This window comes from Talpa europaea (genome assembly GCF_964194135.1).
Source record: "Talpa europaea genome assembly, chromosome: 9".
In the NCBI taxonomy this organism is placed as follows: domain Eukaryota; kingdom Metazoa; phylum Chordata; class Mammalia; order Eulipotyphla; family Talpidae; genus Talpa; species Talpa europaea.
The window spans coordinates 24,395,092-24,407,950 of NC_140076.1; the positions used below are offsets into that span (position 1 = coordinate 24,395,092).

At 40.4% G+C, this 12,859-nt stretch overlaps 1 protein-coding gene across 1 annotated transcript in view; it reads left to right on the plus strand.

Annotated features, from left to right (window-relative positions):
* Nucleotides 1-12,859, plus strand: part of RLF (RLF zinc finger) — a gene marked incomplete at both ends in the record, with an annotated part of 69,423 nt that overhangs the window by 38,390 nt on the left and 18,174 nt on the right. Inside the window, 2 exons of the mRNA XM_084242034.1 lie at nucleotides 2,255-2,387; nucleotides 7,990-8,192. Of these exons, the coding sequence (XP_084098160.1) occupies nucleotides 2,255-2,387; nucleotides 7,990-8,192 (336 nt within the window). The remainder of the gene's footprint in view (nucleotides 1-2,254; nucleotides 2,388-7,989; nucleotides 8,193-12,859) is intronic.

The following is a 12,859-nucleotide window of genomic DNA, read 5'->3' on the forward strand; positions in this document are numbered from 1 at the left end:
TTCTTGCTTCTTGTATATCAATTTTCAGCTCCTTCTTCACATTTGGGAAGTTCTCTTCAATTATCTCTTTGAATATTTTCTCTGTTCCTACTTCTCTCTCCTCTCCTTCTGGTATTCCTATAACTCTTATATTTCCTTTCCTCATGGAGTCAGATAGTTCCCGAAGTCTTTCTTCATTCTTTTTCCTTCGTACTTCTCTTTCCTTTTCTGTTTTGGTTCTTTTTATTTCTGTGTCTTCAAGAGCACTTATTCGTTCTTCCATTTCATCAATTCTGCTTTCATTGCTTTTCCCAGAATTCTTTAGTTCTTCCACTAATTCTTTGATCTCCTGCATTTCTTTTACTTCCCTCTTTAGGGACTCAATTTCATTCTTCTGATCGTTGATTATTTTTCCCTTATCATTGTTTTCCTTTATGACTTCTGTCAGTTTTTTAATCACGGCAATTTTAAATTCTCTTTCTGGAAGGCTCAGAAGGTCTTCCAAGTTACTGTCGTTGCAATCTGAGGGCTGGTTTTCTTTTTGTGGTGTGCTTTTTCTCTGGAGAGTTGCTAGGTTGCGTGTGGTTCTTCTCCTCCCTACTGTCTGTTTTCTAATTTGCCGTATGCGTTGGGACACTGTGTAGTTGGGACTGGCCGGCATCTTGGGTGAGCTTCTCTGCTCCCCTCTGGTTCCTCCAGGAGTCATCTGTCAGTTTCAAGCAGTCTTTATTGGAGAAAGGCCCCTGTCCTAAAATGTCGATGTGGGGACACACTGCCCTGTGCGCCTGGTCTGCCCCGGCGGTGGGTTCCTGCTCCCCCTCTGGGGTTGGACTGCAGGCCAGAGGGGGTCTGGCGTGGGCGAACTTCCCCCGCTCACCTCTGGCTCCTGAGGAAGCCTTCTGCAGGTAGTCTTTACTGAAGAAATGTCCCTGTTCTAAAATGGTGATGTGGGACACACTCCCTGCGCGTTCGGTGTCAGGCACACTCTTCTGCGTGCCTGGTCTGCCCTGGCTGTGGGTGCTCGCTCTCCCTGTGGGCTCAGACTACTTGTTCGGAAGGGGCCGGGTGTGGGCTAACTCCCCAGCTGGCCACTAGCTCCTTCAGGAGCCTGTGCTGGCTACAAGTCGCTAGGTGGTGCCAAAGATCTCTCCTAGAGCCCTTGGGGAGCTGATTTTCCACCCCGTGGGACAGGGAGCAAAGCGGGGATGGTAGGGTACACCTCAACGGCTTTGGGGTGCTGTGTCTGCCTTGTGCCCCACCGTCGTGGGGAACCCACGCCCCTAATTTCGTGCCCCAGGTCTCAGTTCCAAAGCCCTCAGTTCCAGGACGCGGGCTGTAGCCCAGTTCAGTGGCGCGGGAATGGCGCCTTTTGCACTGCTCCCGTGCCTTGCCGCCTGGTTCCTGCTTACTCAGGGACGGTCCTTCACCTCAGTGAGGACCTCCGCGTGTCTCCCCGCAAGCCTAGGTCGTCTCCCAAGCCTAGGTCGCAGGCGCGGGGACCTGGGCAGCCGCGATCCTGGTCTGCACTTGCTTTTCAAGCGCGCCGAGCGCGCCGCTATCCACGCAAGCTTACCGGCAGCCCGGGCTGTGTGCGGTCTCCCGGGGTCTTTGTTCTTCTCTAATGGCGCCCGGAGCCGTTCGCTCACCGCCGCGGCGAATCCTGCAGGGTTCGCCTCAGCTCCCGTTCACGGGGTGTGGTGGCTGCAATAGTTCCTTTCCACTCACAGTCCCGCTTGCTGTGTCCGTTTTTCTTGTTGGCCGTTTTGGTTTGTTGTTTCCCTCCTCTCTGCCGGTCGGAGAGTGCCGCCTCTGTGGGCGGGGGAGGGGAGCAGGGTTCTGCGCTTCCCTCCCTTCTGGTCCTCTTTTATGGCAACTTTCTTCTTTGGGCAGTTTGCTGGAGTCGTCCGTTTATCTTCCGTGTCCCAGTTCTCACTGGGACCTGCCGCTTTTCCTCCCTATTAACTTTTTTTAATGGGAGATCTTACTCGCAGCGTCTCCTCGCAGCCATGTTGCTCCGCCCCTCCTAATTCTTAAGGGGTGATTTAGATGAATGTTTTAAAAGTACCCTTTAACTTAATGAAAATATCTTAATTTCATAAGCACACAAAAAGCAGTAATTCACAAAACTTTGAGAATAGTTTTAGTTTTCCCTCATTTATTTTTTAGGAAATCTACGATACAGGTCCTTTATAAACATTAAATACATTGAAAGAGCAAAATTCCATTTTATGTTGTTTATTAGCTTGTTTTATGAGCATGCTATTTTTTGTTGTAGGAGTCACATGATGCATTATTGGAATTTGGAAATAATAACCTACAAATATTGGTTCATGTTACCAAGGAAGGAGTGTGGAAAAATCCAATTCTTCTTAAAATTCTGTCTCAACAGCCAGTAGAAACAGAAGAAGGTAAGTCATAAAACTTTACTGACTATATTGAAGGGGAATATTGAGTTCTGAGAGAACTGAAACTGATGGGTTAAAATTGTGTGAATCTCACCTGTGTATATATAGTTACTCTTGGAGGTTACCATTTTGTAGAGAAATGCAAAGAATACAAATTTTTGTTTTCAAAATTATTGGTTTGAGGGCCTCCCTGGTGGCATAAGGGTTAAGTCTCTGCTTTTACCGCTTTGGCCTGACTTCCATCCCCGGCCAGGAAGCTGACCCACATGGCACAGCAGACCTCACCTGTCTTGCCTGATGCTCTCCTCAACAGTGTATTTCAGTCAGTCTGCCTGTTCTGCTCCCCACTCTGTCTCTGGTGAATCCTCTCACACCCCGCACCTCTGGCCTAGTCCCAACTTCTTGTATCATAAAATAATAAAATAAAATTTTTTAAAGATAGATTTATTTATTTATTTGTTTATTTGTTTATTTGTTTATGCAAGCACTGGGTACAGTCAGAAGTGCGGGAGGGTGAGAGAATTCACCAGAGCCAGAGGGGAGAGCAGAGCAGGCAGACTGACGAGGTACACTGCTGAGGGGAGCAGCGGGCAGCAGGAGAGGTGTGCGCGCCATGTGGGACCCTTGCCTGGTGTCTGGGGATCGAACCGGCACTGCAGAGGCTGCGGGCAGCTTCGCAGCCCAGCGCTCAACCACTGCGCCACCAAGGGAGGCCCAATAAAATAAATCTTTGGAAAAAAAAAAGTGTTGAACTTCTGCTTGGCATGATCAGCAGAGAGATGAGTGGATCATCTCTCCCCAGATTCCAGCCAGGTACAGAAGACTTTTCTGCTCCAGGCCATCTTAGAAGCCTACCATGGAAAGTGGGCATGGCAAGACCAAGCCAAGACTCCATCGATGGTTCCCAGCCTGAGGCCCAGCACCCATGAAATTGCTGCTGCTTCTAGTGGCGATAGCAACAACCCCCTGAACCCAGGCAGCCCATAGCCCCAGAGACCTCAGCTCCCAGCATCAGTGAAGACCCCAACACCACCATCATAATGGGGTGACTCCCAACTCAAGAGACATCCAGAGTTGCTATCTGTTGTCTGCCAGTTTTTCCAACTGAGTTCTACCCTACCTAGCATCCATTTGTCCCCTTTTCCATAATTTACAATATCTAAACATTGACTTTTCCACCCTTTTCTTGATGCTCAGAAGGGCCAAAACTTTTGCTTTCATTTTTCTCTGTTGCCTACTAAGGATTGAAGAAAAGGGTCCTCTTCCTTACTGTTCAGAGGCACCCTTTCTAAATCAGGCTTATTAGAAGGACCCATCTAACTATTACCTCTTCCTGATTGTTTTTCTTTGCCATCCCAGTTTATTTGTTTTCCCCTAGCCACCCTACCTCTGAAGCCATTTATCAATTGCCATTTGCCACCCCAGCCACCAGTGAAAACAAACAGGCTGGGGCTCGAGCTCATGCTGCAGAGGCTGCGGATTGCTCCCTGGCTAGGGATCGAGCTCATGCTGCAGAGGCTGCGGGTGGCTTTATAGTGCGGTGCTTAACCCCTTGTGCCACCAGGGAGGCCCCCAAAAATGATTTTTTAAATGCATGGCTGATTTGTGTTAAAATGTGCTAGAGCAGTGGTTTAACTGTGGTTGTAATATACTGAGTAAAATAGTTTACCTCAGAGATAATAGCTACAATTTGTAGATTTAATAGTACTTTTTATGTGGTAGGCATGGAATTAATGCTTTCCATATCTCAGTTAATCCAGGTTAAAACAAGTGAGAAGTTACATATACCCAAGGCCATATAGTTAAAATTGGGGAGGCAGAATTTGAACCTATGTAAGAAGAGACTAAACATTCTTTTTTTTTTTTTAATAACATTTAGTGTTCTTTTATTTATTTATTTATTTTTGAGGAATTATTTATTTATTTATACAAGCACCGGGTACAGTCAGAAGCACGGGAGGGTGAGAGAATTCACCGAGCCAGAGCTGGGAGCAGAGCAGGCAGAAGGACCGAAGTACACTGCTGAGGGGAGCAGCAGGCGGCAGGAGAAGTCTGCGCGCCATGTGGGACCCTCGCCCGGTGGCCGGGGAGCAGCCGGGGATAGAACCGGTGCTGCAGAGGCTGCGGGCAGCTTCGCAACCCAGAGCTCAACTGCTGGGCCACTGGGAAGTCCCAGAGACTAAACATTCTTAATTGAGGAGTAATAACCTTTCTGTTGCTGAAAACGTGGTTTTATTAAACATATCTACTGTATAAGGCATTATGTTCAATGGCTGTAGGGAATACAAAACTTAACAAGACATGGTATTTGTTCACAAATTGCTGATAGTACAATAAGAAAACAGAGACAATAGCAACGAGTATTGAGCACTTACTCTGTGTACTAAGTGTCTTATCTGCCTCAGTGGTTATTTCATTTATGCTTCTTCCATCTCCATGTGGGACTATTACTAACCTTTTTTATGGATGAAGAATCTTGAGTTCCAGAGAGGTAATTAACTTGTCCAAGAGCCTCATAGCTAGTGTGATTAAGCCTCAGATTGGTGATTCTGAAACACAGGAAATTAACCTTTGTATAGTGTACTTAAAGAGAAAAACCAAGTATGGCAAAAGAAAATGCTGTGGGAATTTAGAGGCAATGGTGGGTTGTATAGATAACGTGATAATTTTCAGGTGTATTGCCTCCTGTGCGATTTGTAAAAATATTTACAGCCTTTCGGGGAGATAAACAGAATTTGGTATTAGGCAGAATGGGATGTAAGGGTGGGAGACACAGGGGGAACTAATATGAAGGGGAAAATTTTAATATTGGGGAAAATTTTAAAAAGGTTTGGTAGGACATAATAAGTTGATTTCCAAGGAGCTGGCAAGGAAGGGGGCCAAAAGAAATTAATTTCGGTATGATTGAGAGAATAGCATTACTGAAAATAGAAGAAATGGTGAACTATTTGAGTGGGAGATGTTAGTTCATTTGGTGGATCTTAGTAACTGTGAAACTGAAATAGAAAGGGTCAAGTAAAAATGATCTTTTTTTCCATCCATACTTTTTCATCTTGACTGCATTTAAATCTCAATCTCAATTTCTTTCTCAGTCACACCTCCCCACCCTTCACCCCACAGTCCTGACCTTGTAGAAGTACCACAGGAAATGGGCACCTTCTACCTATTAATGGTGGGAGTATAAATTGCTAGAGATCGTTTTGGCAGATGAACCATTATTACAGATAAACAAAACCTTTAATTAGCAGTTCCACTTCTGGGAATTTTTTCTGTTGGTATTGTCATGCATGTGTTGAGTGTCCTTTGTACAGCGTTGTAAATTACAGCGTTACAGTGCATCTATGCAGTGGAATAAATATTTGGTCGTTAAAACTGTACGTGATGGTAGAATGACCTGTCTGATAAAGCAAACAAAAAAAAGATTGCCCATAGATACACAGAAGGGTAAGTAGGAAATTTAAAAAGTTACTGTTTTCTTGGAGAAGGAGACTGGAGTTAGGGTAAAAGGGAGACAACTTTTAATTATATACATTTTTTGTGCCTTTTTAATTTTATGACATGTGCATATATGATATTAACCTATTTTTAAAAAGATATGTGTAGGTAAGATTGGGTCAGTGATTTATTCTCTCCATCCCTTACCCCCCACAATTCATCTTTAATATTAATGATTTCTACTCCATTTGCAGCATGAGTATCACCTGTTAGTCTTGTTAAAAAAGCAGAATCTCAGGTCCCATCCCAGACCTACTGAATTAGAGTCTGTTTTAATAAGATTCCCCAGTGATTTAGGAGACATTTTTGAGAAAAATTATTTTAGATGAATCATCTGAAATAGTTTGTTCATTACCATTTGTCTTGGCATGCTGTATTCCCACCTCTAGTCTTTATTTTTTTTTTTTTTAATAGAGGCATGTTTTATTTATTTATTTATTTGTTTGTTTGCTTGTTCGTTTATACATGCACTGGGTACAGTCAGAAGCGCGGGAGGGTGAGAGAATTCACCAGAGCCAGAGCAGGTTGCAGAGCAGGCAGAAGGACCGAAGTACACTGCTGAGGGGAGCAGCGGGCGGCAGGAGAGGTCTGCGCGCCATGTGGGACCCTCCTCTGGTGGCCGGGGAGCAGCCGGGGTTCGAACTGGCGCCGCAGAGGCCGCGGGCAGCTTCGCAACCCAGCGCTCAACCGCTGCGCCACCGGGGAGGCCCCCACCTCTAGTCTTTAAATAATAATTGTAATGATGCCACACGGTTGTTACTATCTACTTTTTTTTTTTTTCTTAAGATTTATTTATGCAAGAGCTGGGGTACAGGCCAGAGGTGCGGGAGGGTGACAGAATTCACTGTTCTGCCTGGGAGCAGAACAGGCAGACAGACTGAAAGCACTGCTGAGGGGAGCAGTGGGTGCGAGACAGGAGAGGCCGGGAATCGAACCCGCACTGCAGAGGCTGCGGACAGCTTCACAGCACTGTGCTCAACCCGCTGTGCCACCAGGGAGGCCCTCTATATACTTTTAACTCATGGACTTATCCAGGGCAGTATCAAATCAGTGCTCAGGTGCTTGATATTCAGCATTTTCCAAAGTGTGTACTGAACCAACAACGTAATGGTTTTCATTGTACTAATAATATGTGCAAAAGGGTTCTCTGGTCAAATCAGCTTGGGAAACATTGGGTTAAAAAAAAAAATGAACAGTTTTCTTTATTGCAGGACTGTTCAGAGATTTGACCAAGGAATCCTTTTTTTTTCTAGGACTATCTCTCAGGTCTTTTGGTCGGTGGAACACACTTTGAGAAATGCCTGGTTTAGAGGAAAGAGCACCACTGGCTTTGGAATCCTTGGCAAGTTACTGAATTTCTCTGAATATCGATTTTCTTAACCTTAAACTGGGAATATAATACTTGCCTTGGTGGTGGTGTGAAGAATAAATGAGAGGTATATAAAAACAGTTTAAAGCTTGCTACCTCAGAAGTATCAAGTGGTACCATTCAAATGGTAGTTGTTAATATTACATCTTTTTTCTTGCACTTACACTTATAGTTCATTTCTCTATTCCTTCATATCCTTATTAGGAAATGAGGGAGAAGGTCAATTAATTTTGAAATATTTATTTTTGCATAGAAGAACTAGGGTGTAGGCCAGAGGTGCTGGGGGTGAGAAGATTCACCAGGGGCAGAGGGGGGAGCAGAACAGGCAGATCCACTAAAGTACACTGCTAAGGGGAGCTGCAGGCAAGACAGGAGAGGTCTGCTGCACCATATGTGGGTTAGTTCCCTAGCCGGGGATCGATCTCAGGCCTTAGTGGTGATAGCACTGAGGCTTAACCCCTAGGCCACAAGAGAGTCCCCTCAAATAATTAATTTTGATGAAATGTTAGTAACTTTATTAAAAGGCTTTGTGTTCAAAATTAAGCAAAAGTATAAGAATAATTAACAAAATTTATTTTACTCTCTGCTCTAGTAGATGAATATTGAGACCAGCTTAAGCTTCCTAGTTATATTCAGGTCTTGTTATTCACCAAAACAACAGAAAGTATCAAATTTTCATTTTAATAATCTTGACATTTTATATGATATGTTGTCAAATTTATTTTTCCTTTTGTTTTCTAGTCAATAAATTGATTGCACAAGAAGGACCTTCCTTTCTGCAAATGCGGATAAAACATTTGTTGAAATCTAACTGCATTCCCCAGGCTACTGCCTTATCAAAACTATGTGCAGAATCTAAAGAAATTTCAAATGTGTCATCTTTTCAGCAAGCCTATATTACATGCTTATGTTCCATTCTCCCTAATGAAGATGCTATTAAGGAGGTAAGTAAAGCTAGTAACTGCTACTATCATTCACACTTACTATGAATATAATAGATATTGATAAATGTTGCATGGCAGAATTAAAATTAAGACTTTTTAGTCTCTTGAAAGTGCTATCTTAATTGTATATTTAACTGTTTAGCAAATTGAATGTGATGTCTTATAGGTTGATTTGAAAGGAGATAATTTATGTGTCTGGGTGACAATTTGCTTTGAAATCTTTAAATGTGAAGTGTTTTAATTTTTCCAAAAGTCCTGATTTCTCTATTTGTGAAATGCAGAAATTATTAATACTGGCATCAAGTGATTAAATAAAGAGAATGGCACTTAATATAGCTTAAGTTACTTTTATATTTAGTTCTGTAGGCAGAGAAGTATAGGACTTTAGAATCCATGAATACATTTCAAACAGTGATTAAGTGTTCAGACTTGATACCATGGAAATAATAAAGTGAATGAGTGATTTTAAAAACATTTGTCAGATTGTGGTTTGATTCTCCATAATAGGGGTTAAAACTGTGGCCTGTGTGTCCGATCTACCAAACCACCTATTTTTGCAAATAAACTTTTACCGGAACACAGTCATAGCCATTTATTTATTGCTTTTGCTCCACAATGGCAGAGTTGAGACCATCTGACCCTTTACAAAAAATGTTTGTTGACCCTTGTTTTACAAGCATCAGTTTTTTAGTGTATTACAACCATTAAATATAATTTAATCTAATCCTCCATGTTTTTATGAGTGATGAAACCAAGACCAAGATGGCATTGTTTTCCAAGGCCACCTGCATTAAGCTAATTATGGAGTCGAGGCAAGAATGCAGATTACTGGCCAGCCTCTCTATATTGTCACTTGGTAAATATGGATGAGCTGTGTTTTAACTGAAAGTATCTTGATGGGATATCATCTCATTTATAATTATACAATTATGTGTCATTTAAAACATTTTTATTTATTAGTTAAATATGTCAATGCAAAAATTAGCACACATCATAAAATTATTATTTTTTAATGATTTATTTATCATGCATACAAGAACCGGGGTATAGGCCAGATGTGCGGGAGGGTGAGAGGATTCCCCAGGGAGACAGAGCGGAGACCAGAACAGGCAGACTGACTGAAATACACTGCTGAGGGGAGCAGCAGGCGAGACAGGAGAGGTCTGTTGTGCCATGTGGGTATCTTGCTGGCCGGCCAGGGTCGAACCCATGCTGCAGAGGCTGTGAACAGCTTCATAGCGCTGCGCTCAACCGCCTGAGCCACCAGGGGAGGCCCGTCATAAAATTATTTTAAAAGGAACACTGGTACATCATTAGTTTCTGATCCAGTAATGTTTTCTTTTGAAAGTGACAACATAATTTTAAACAGAATCTTTAAAATTTGCTTTGGGAAAGTTCTAATGAATCACTAGCGTTCATTAATTGGAGTTTAAAATCAGCATATGTTCTAAAGTAACAGAATTATGCACATACTATTTGCCATTTGCTTCATCTGATTCAGGAGCAGAGTCAAATTAGCTTGAGCAACAGCTGGGAATTAAAGTACTTGTATGTTGGCACCTGTGGGTATCCTAGTAAATAAAGGGTTTGTGTAATGGGAAACCTCTACTGGGGAAGATTTAGCCAGACACATACAATTAAGATTAATTGACAGGGTCAACTTGAAGCCAAAATTCAGAACCTGGAACTCAGAACCTGGACTCAGAATGCTGGAATTCTGTGTTAAATATGAGAGAGAATTGAGTTAGATAGAATTGAGTTGGAATTGAGATGATAATGTCATTAATTTTACATATGGAAGTATTTTAATGACAGTTACAGACATTGCCATGGCCAAGTAGTATCCCAAGTAGATGTTTCCTATTTTCATTGTTAAAAGGAAATCTTTGCAAAGATCAGGTTTTCCACATATAATATGAAAAGTAATAATGTTCAAACATAAATTACTTATATTATTTTGAAGGATCAAGAAATGTTCACAGTTAAGGTAGGGGCTCTTTAAATTTTGATCCCTAAATGAACTACATCTTCATTGTCCAATGTTGTTAATAGACATGGTAAAAGTCTTGTTTCTTCTTTTGATAAGGGAAGGAAAAGATAAACAGTACCTAATTTACTCACAGTCTAATACTGTTGGGAATTGACAATCACTAGGTGTAAATGATAAACAGAGCAAGTACATTTAAACAGGACCCAGTGGGACTTCAGTTTGGAAGAGAAGAAAAAGTAAACAAGAGCATAGAAATTCCAGGTGTTGCTTTAATAAGACTCAAGAATTAAGGATCCTGAACAAGGAATAATTACAAAGTATATAAATTAATTTAAAATTGAAGTCTTAATTTTACTTTATTCTTATCACTATATGGGGAATGTGATGTACACTCAAAAAATGCTCAAGATATAAAGACTGAAGAAATTGAGGGTTTGCATCTTAACTATTCTTCCTCCTTAATACAGTTCTATTAAATAGCTTTGAAGAAATAGCGTCCCAAGACTTAGTATGTATCTAGTTCTCACTCTGGGCTTACTATGGGTTATGTGTGGACATTTTGGTTAATGTTATGATTATACCACTGAGGTTGTTTTGAAAAGTTAGCCACACATGTTGTGCTTAAGAATTTAGTAGGATATTTTAGGCTTTTTTCAGATACATTCAGTTAATGCAAGCATTAACAAGTGACAAAAGAAAAAATAAATAGAACTTTGTCCAACTTTGTCATTCAAAGGCCAACATCCAGAAATTGAAATTTGATCCACACAGAAGAAAATATTGCAGACCATACACCTGATAAAGGACTAGGCTCTAGAATATACAATAGGTGCGGGCATGATGTTTCATTCAACATCATTTAGTTATAATGTTGATGAGGAAAATAATAGTCCTGACCAGTGTTAAATGATGTTCATTAGAGGACCTGGTTCACTGAGGACCTAGTTTTGTTACATGTCATTTAAATTAAAGTCTGTTTCCAACAATCAGTTGACAACATTGAGGGTTTACTGTAGTTGGAATCTTGCAGTATGTAGCATTTTAAGACTGGCTTCTTTCACTTTGTATTATGTGTTTAAGGTTCCTATATGTCTTTCCATGACCTGATTGCTTACTTGCTTGCTTTTACTATTTTTTTGTTGTTGTTGTTATTACCATTGCTGTCTATTAAAAAATCTTTTTTTAACCTAGCAAAGTTCATGATTAGATTTTACTCTGTGTTGTACTTTCTGTGCATTAAAGTCTAATATGTACTGTTGTCTGAAGTTCTTGATAGTCTAATCCTGCTGCTTATTGTATTTATTATTACATTTTCTTGAGTGACTTGATTATTTTTGTTTTTTATACTTCTTAATTCTGAGTGTAGGTTTGGTAGAGTAAGTGGGGGAGAGTAAAGAGTGCTTTATGTCTGAATTCTAGTAGACATTAGCATATGTCTCTATAAATCAGTTTTACATTTTACTTCTGCCAGGTGATTTAGAAATTTTGTTAGTCAAAATCTTCTTTTTATTTCATTTTTCTCAGTTTGGAGTTTTTAGGAATCAGAATGGTGTTATGTTAAACTCCAGTTTGAATGAGCACAGATTATAAAATCTCAAAAATACCTTTATACCACCAAAACACAGCTTGAAATTGACAAAATTTTCCTGTTGTACCTCTGGCTTTAACTCCCTCCACCCCTTTTTAAAATTTACCTTTTCTGACTTTCTAGTCCTTAAAGGATTCCAATTGTATGTGCAGTGTGTGCTAACTTCTTGTCCCTGATCATATCCAAGCTTTATCATTTCCTATCCACAATTATAAAACCCAACCCTCTTAGTTGATGAAATTATCAGTGATCCAGCAAGTTAGGGCAGTTGTCTAGTCCCAAACATTTTCCACTCATTGTGATTTCTATTAGTTCTTGAGTGTTTAACATTCATTTATAAAAAATATTTTATATGTTTTACCAAGGATTTCTCAGTGCTTTCCCTCAGGAGAATTTTCAGGTATGACTCTTGTCAAGTTCAACTCCTTTATTTGTATTCCTTATTTAACATCAGGGCTGGTAGAAAGATACATAACCATTACATAAATACATAAATAATTTATAAGGTGAGGTGGTATATCTTTGTCAACTGAGTTCCAGCACTAGCTATTTCATACCTTTATCCTAAGTTTTAATACTGGTAAATCCAAATGCCATTGATAGTGTTTGTGTATGATTTATATTTCAATATTATTTAGCATATCAGACTTTTGTTAAAAAGTACATTTTGATAAGGGAAGATGTGAAGAAACTTTAGTATTTGAAAGATGCTTACCATGTGAACATTGTGTGGAAGGAATGATCCTGAATGGTCTTTCAAATGCTTCTCATTTCTTGGTAGGTTCTGCTTACAGTTCATTCATTTCAAGTCAGTAAATGTTTAGTGATTACCCTTAGGGGAAAAAATCAACATATTCCTTATCTTAAAAAAAGCACACCATTGGGGAAAATCAAGGTGTACAGTTTCCTTCCTTATTCAGTCATAATGTGTTGTCAACTTTACTGTTAAAATATGTCAATATAGTATTATGGTCCTCAAATAACATTCTAATGTTGATAAGAAAAAAAAAAATCAGTTCCCTTCTGCGGTCACTGTCTACTCTGTAGAGTCTGCACATTTTCCCTGTGTTTGCATGGATTTTCTCTGGG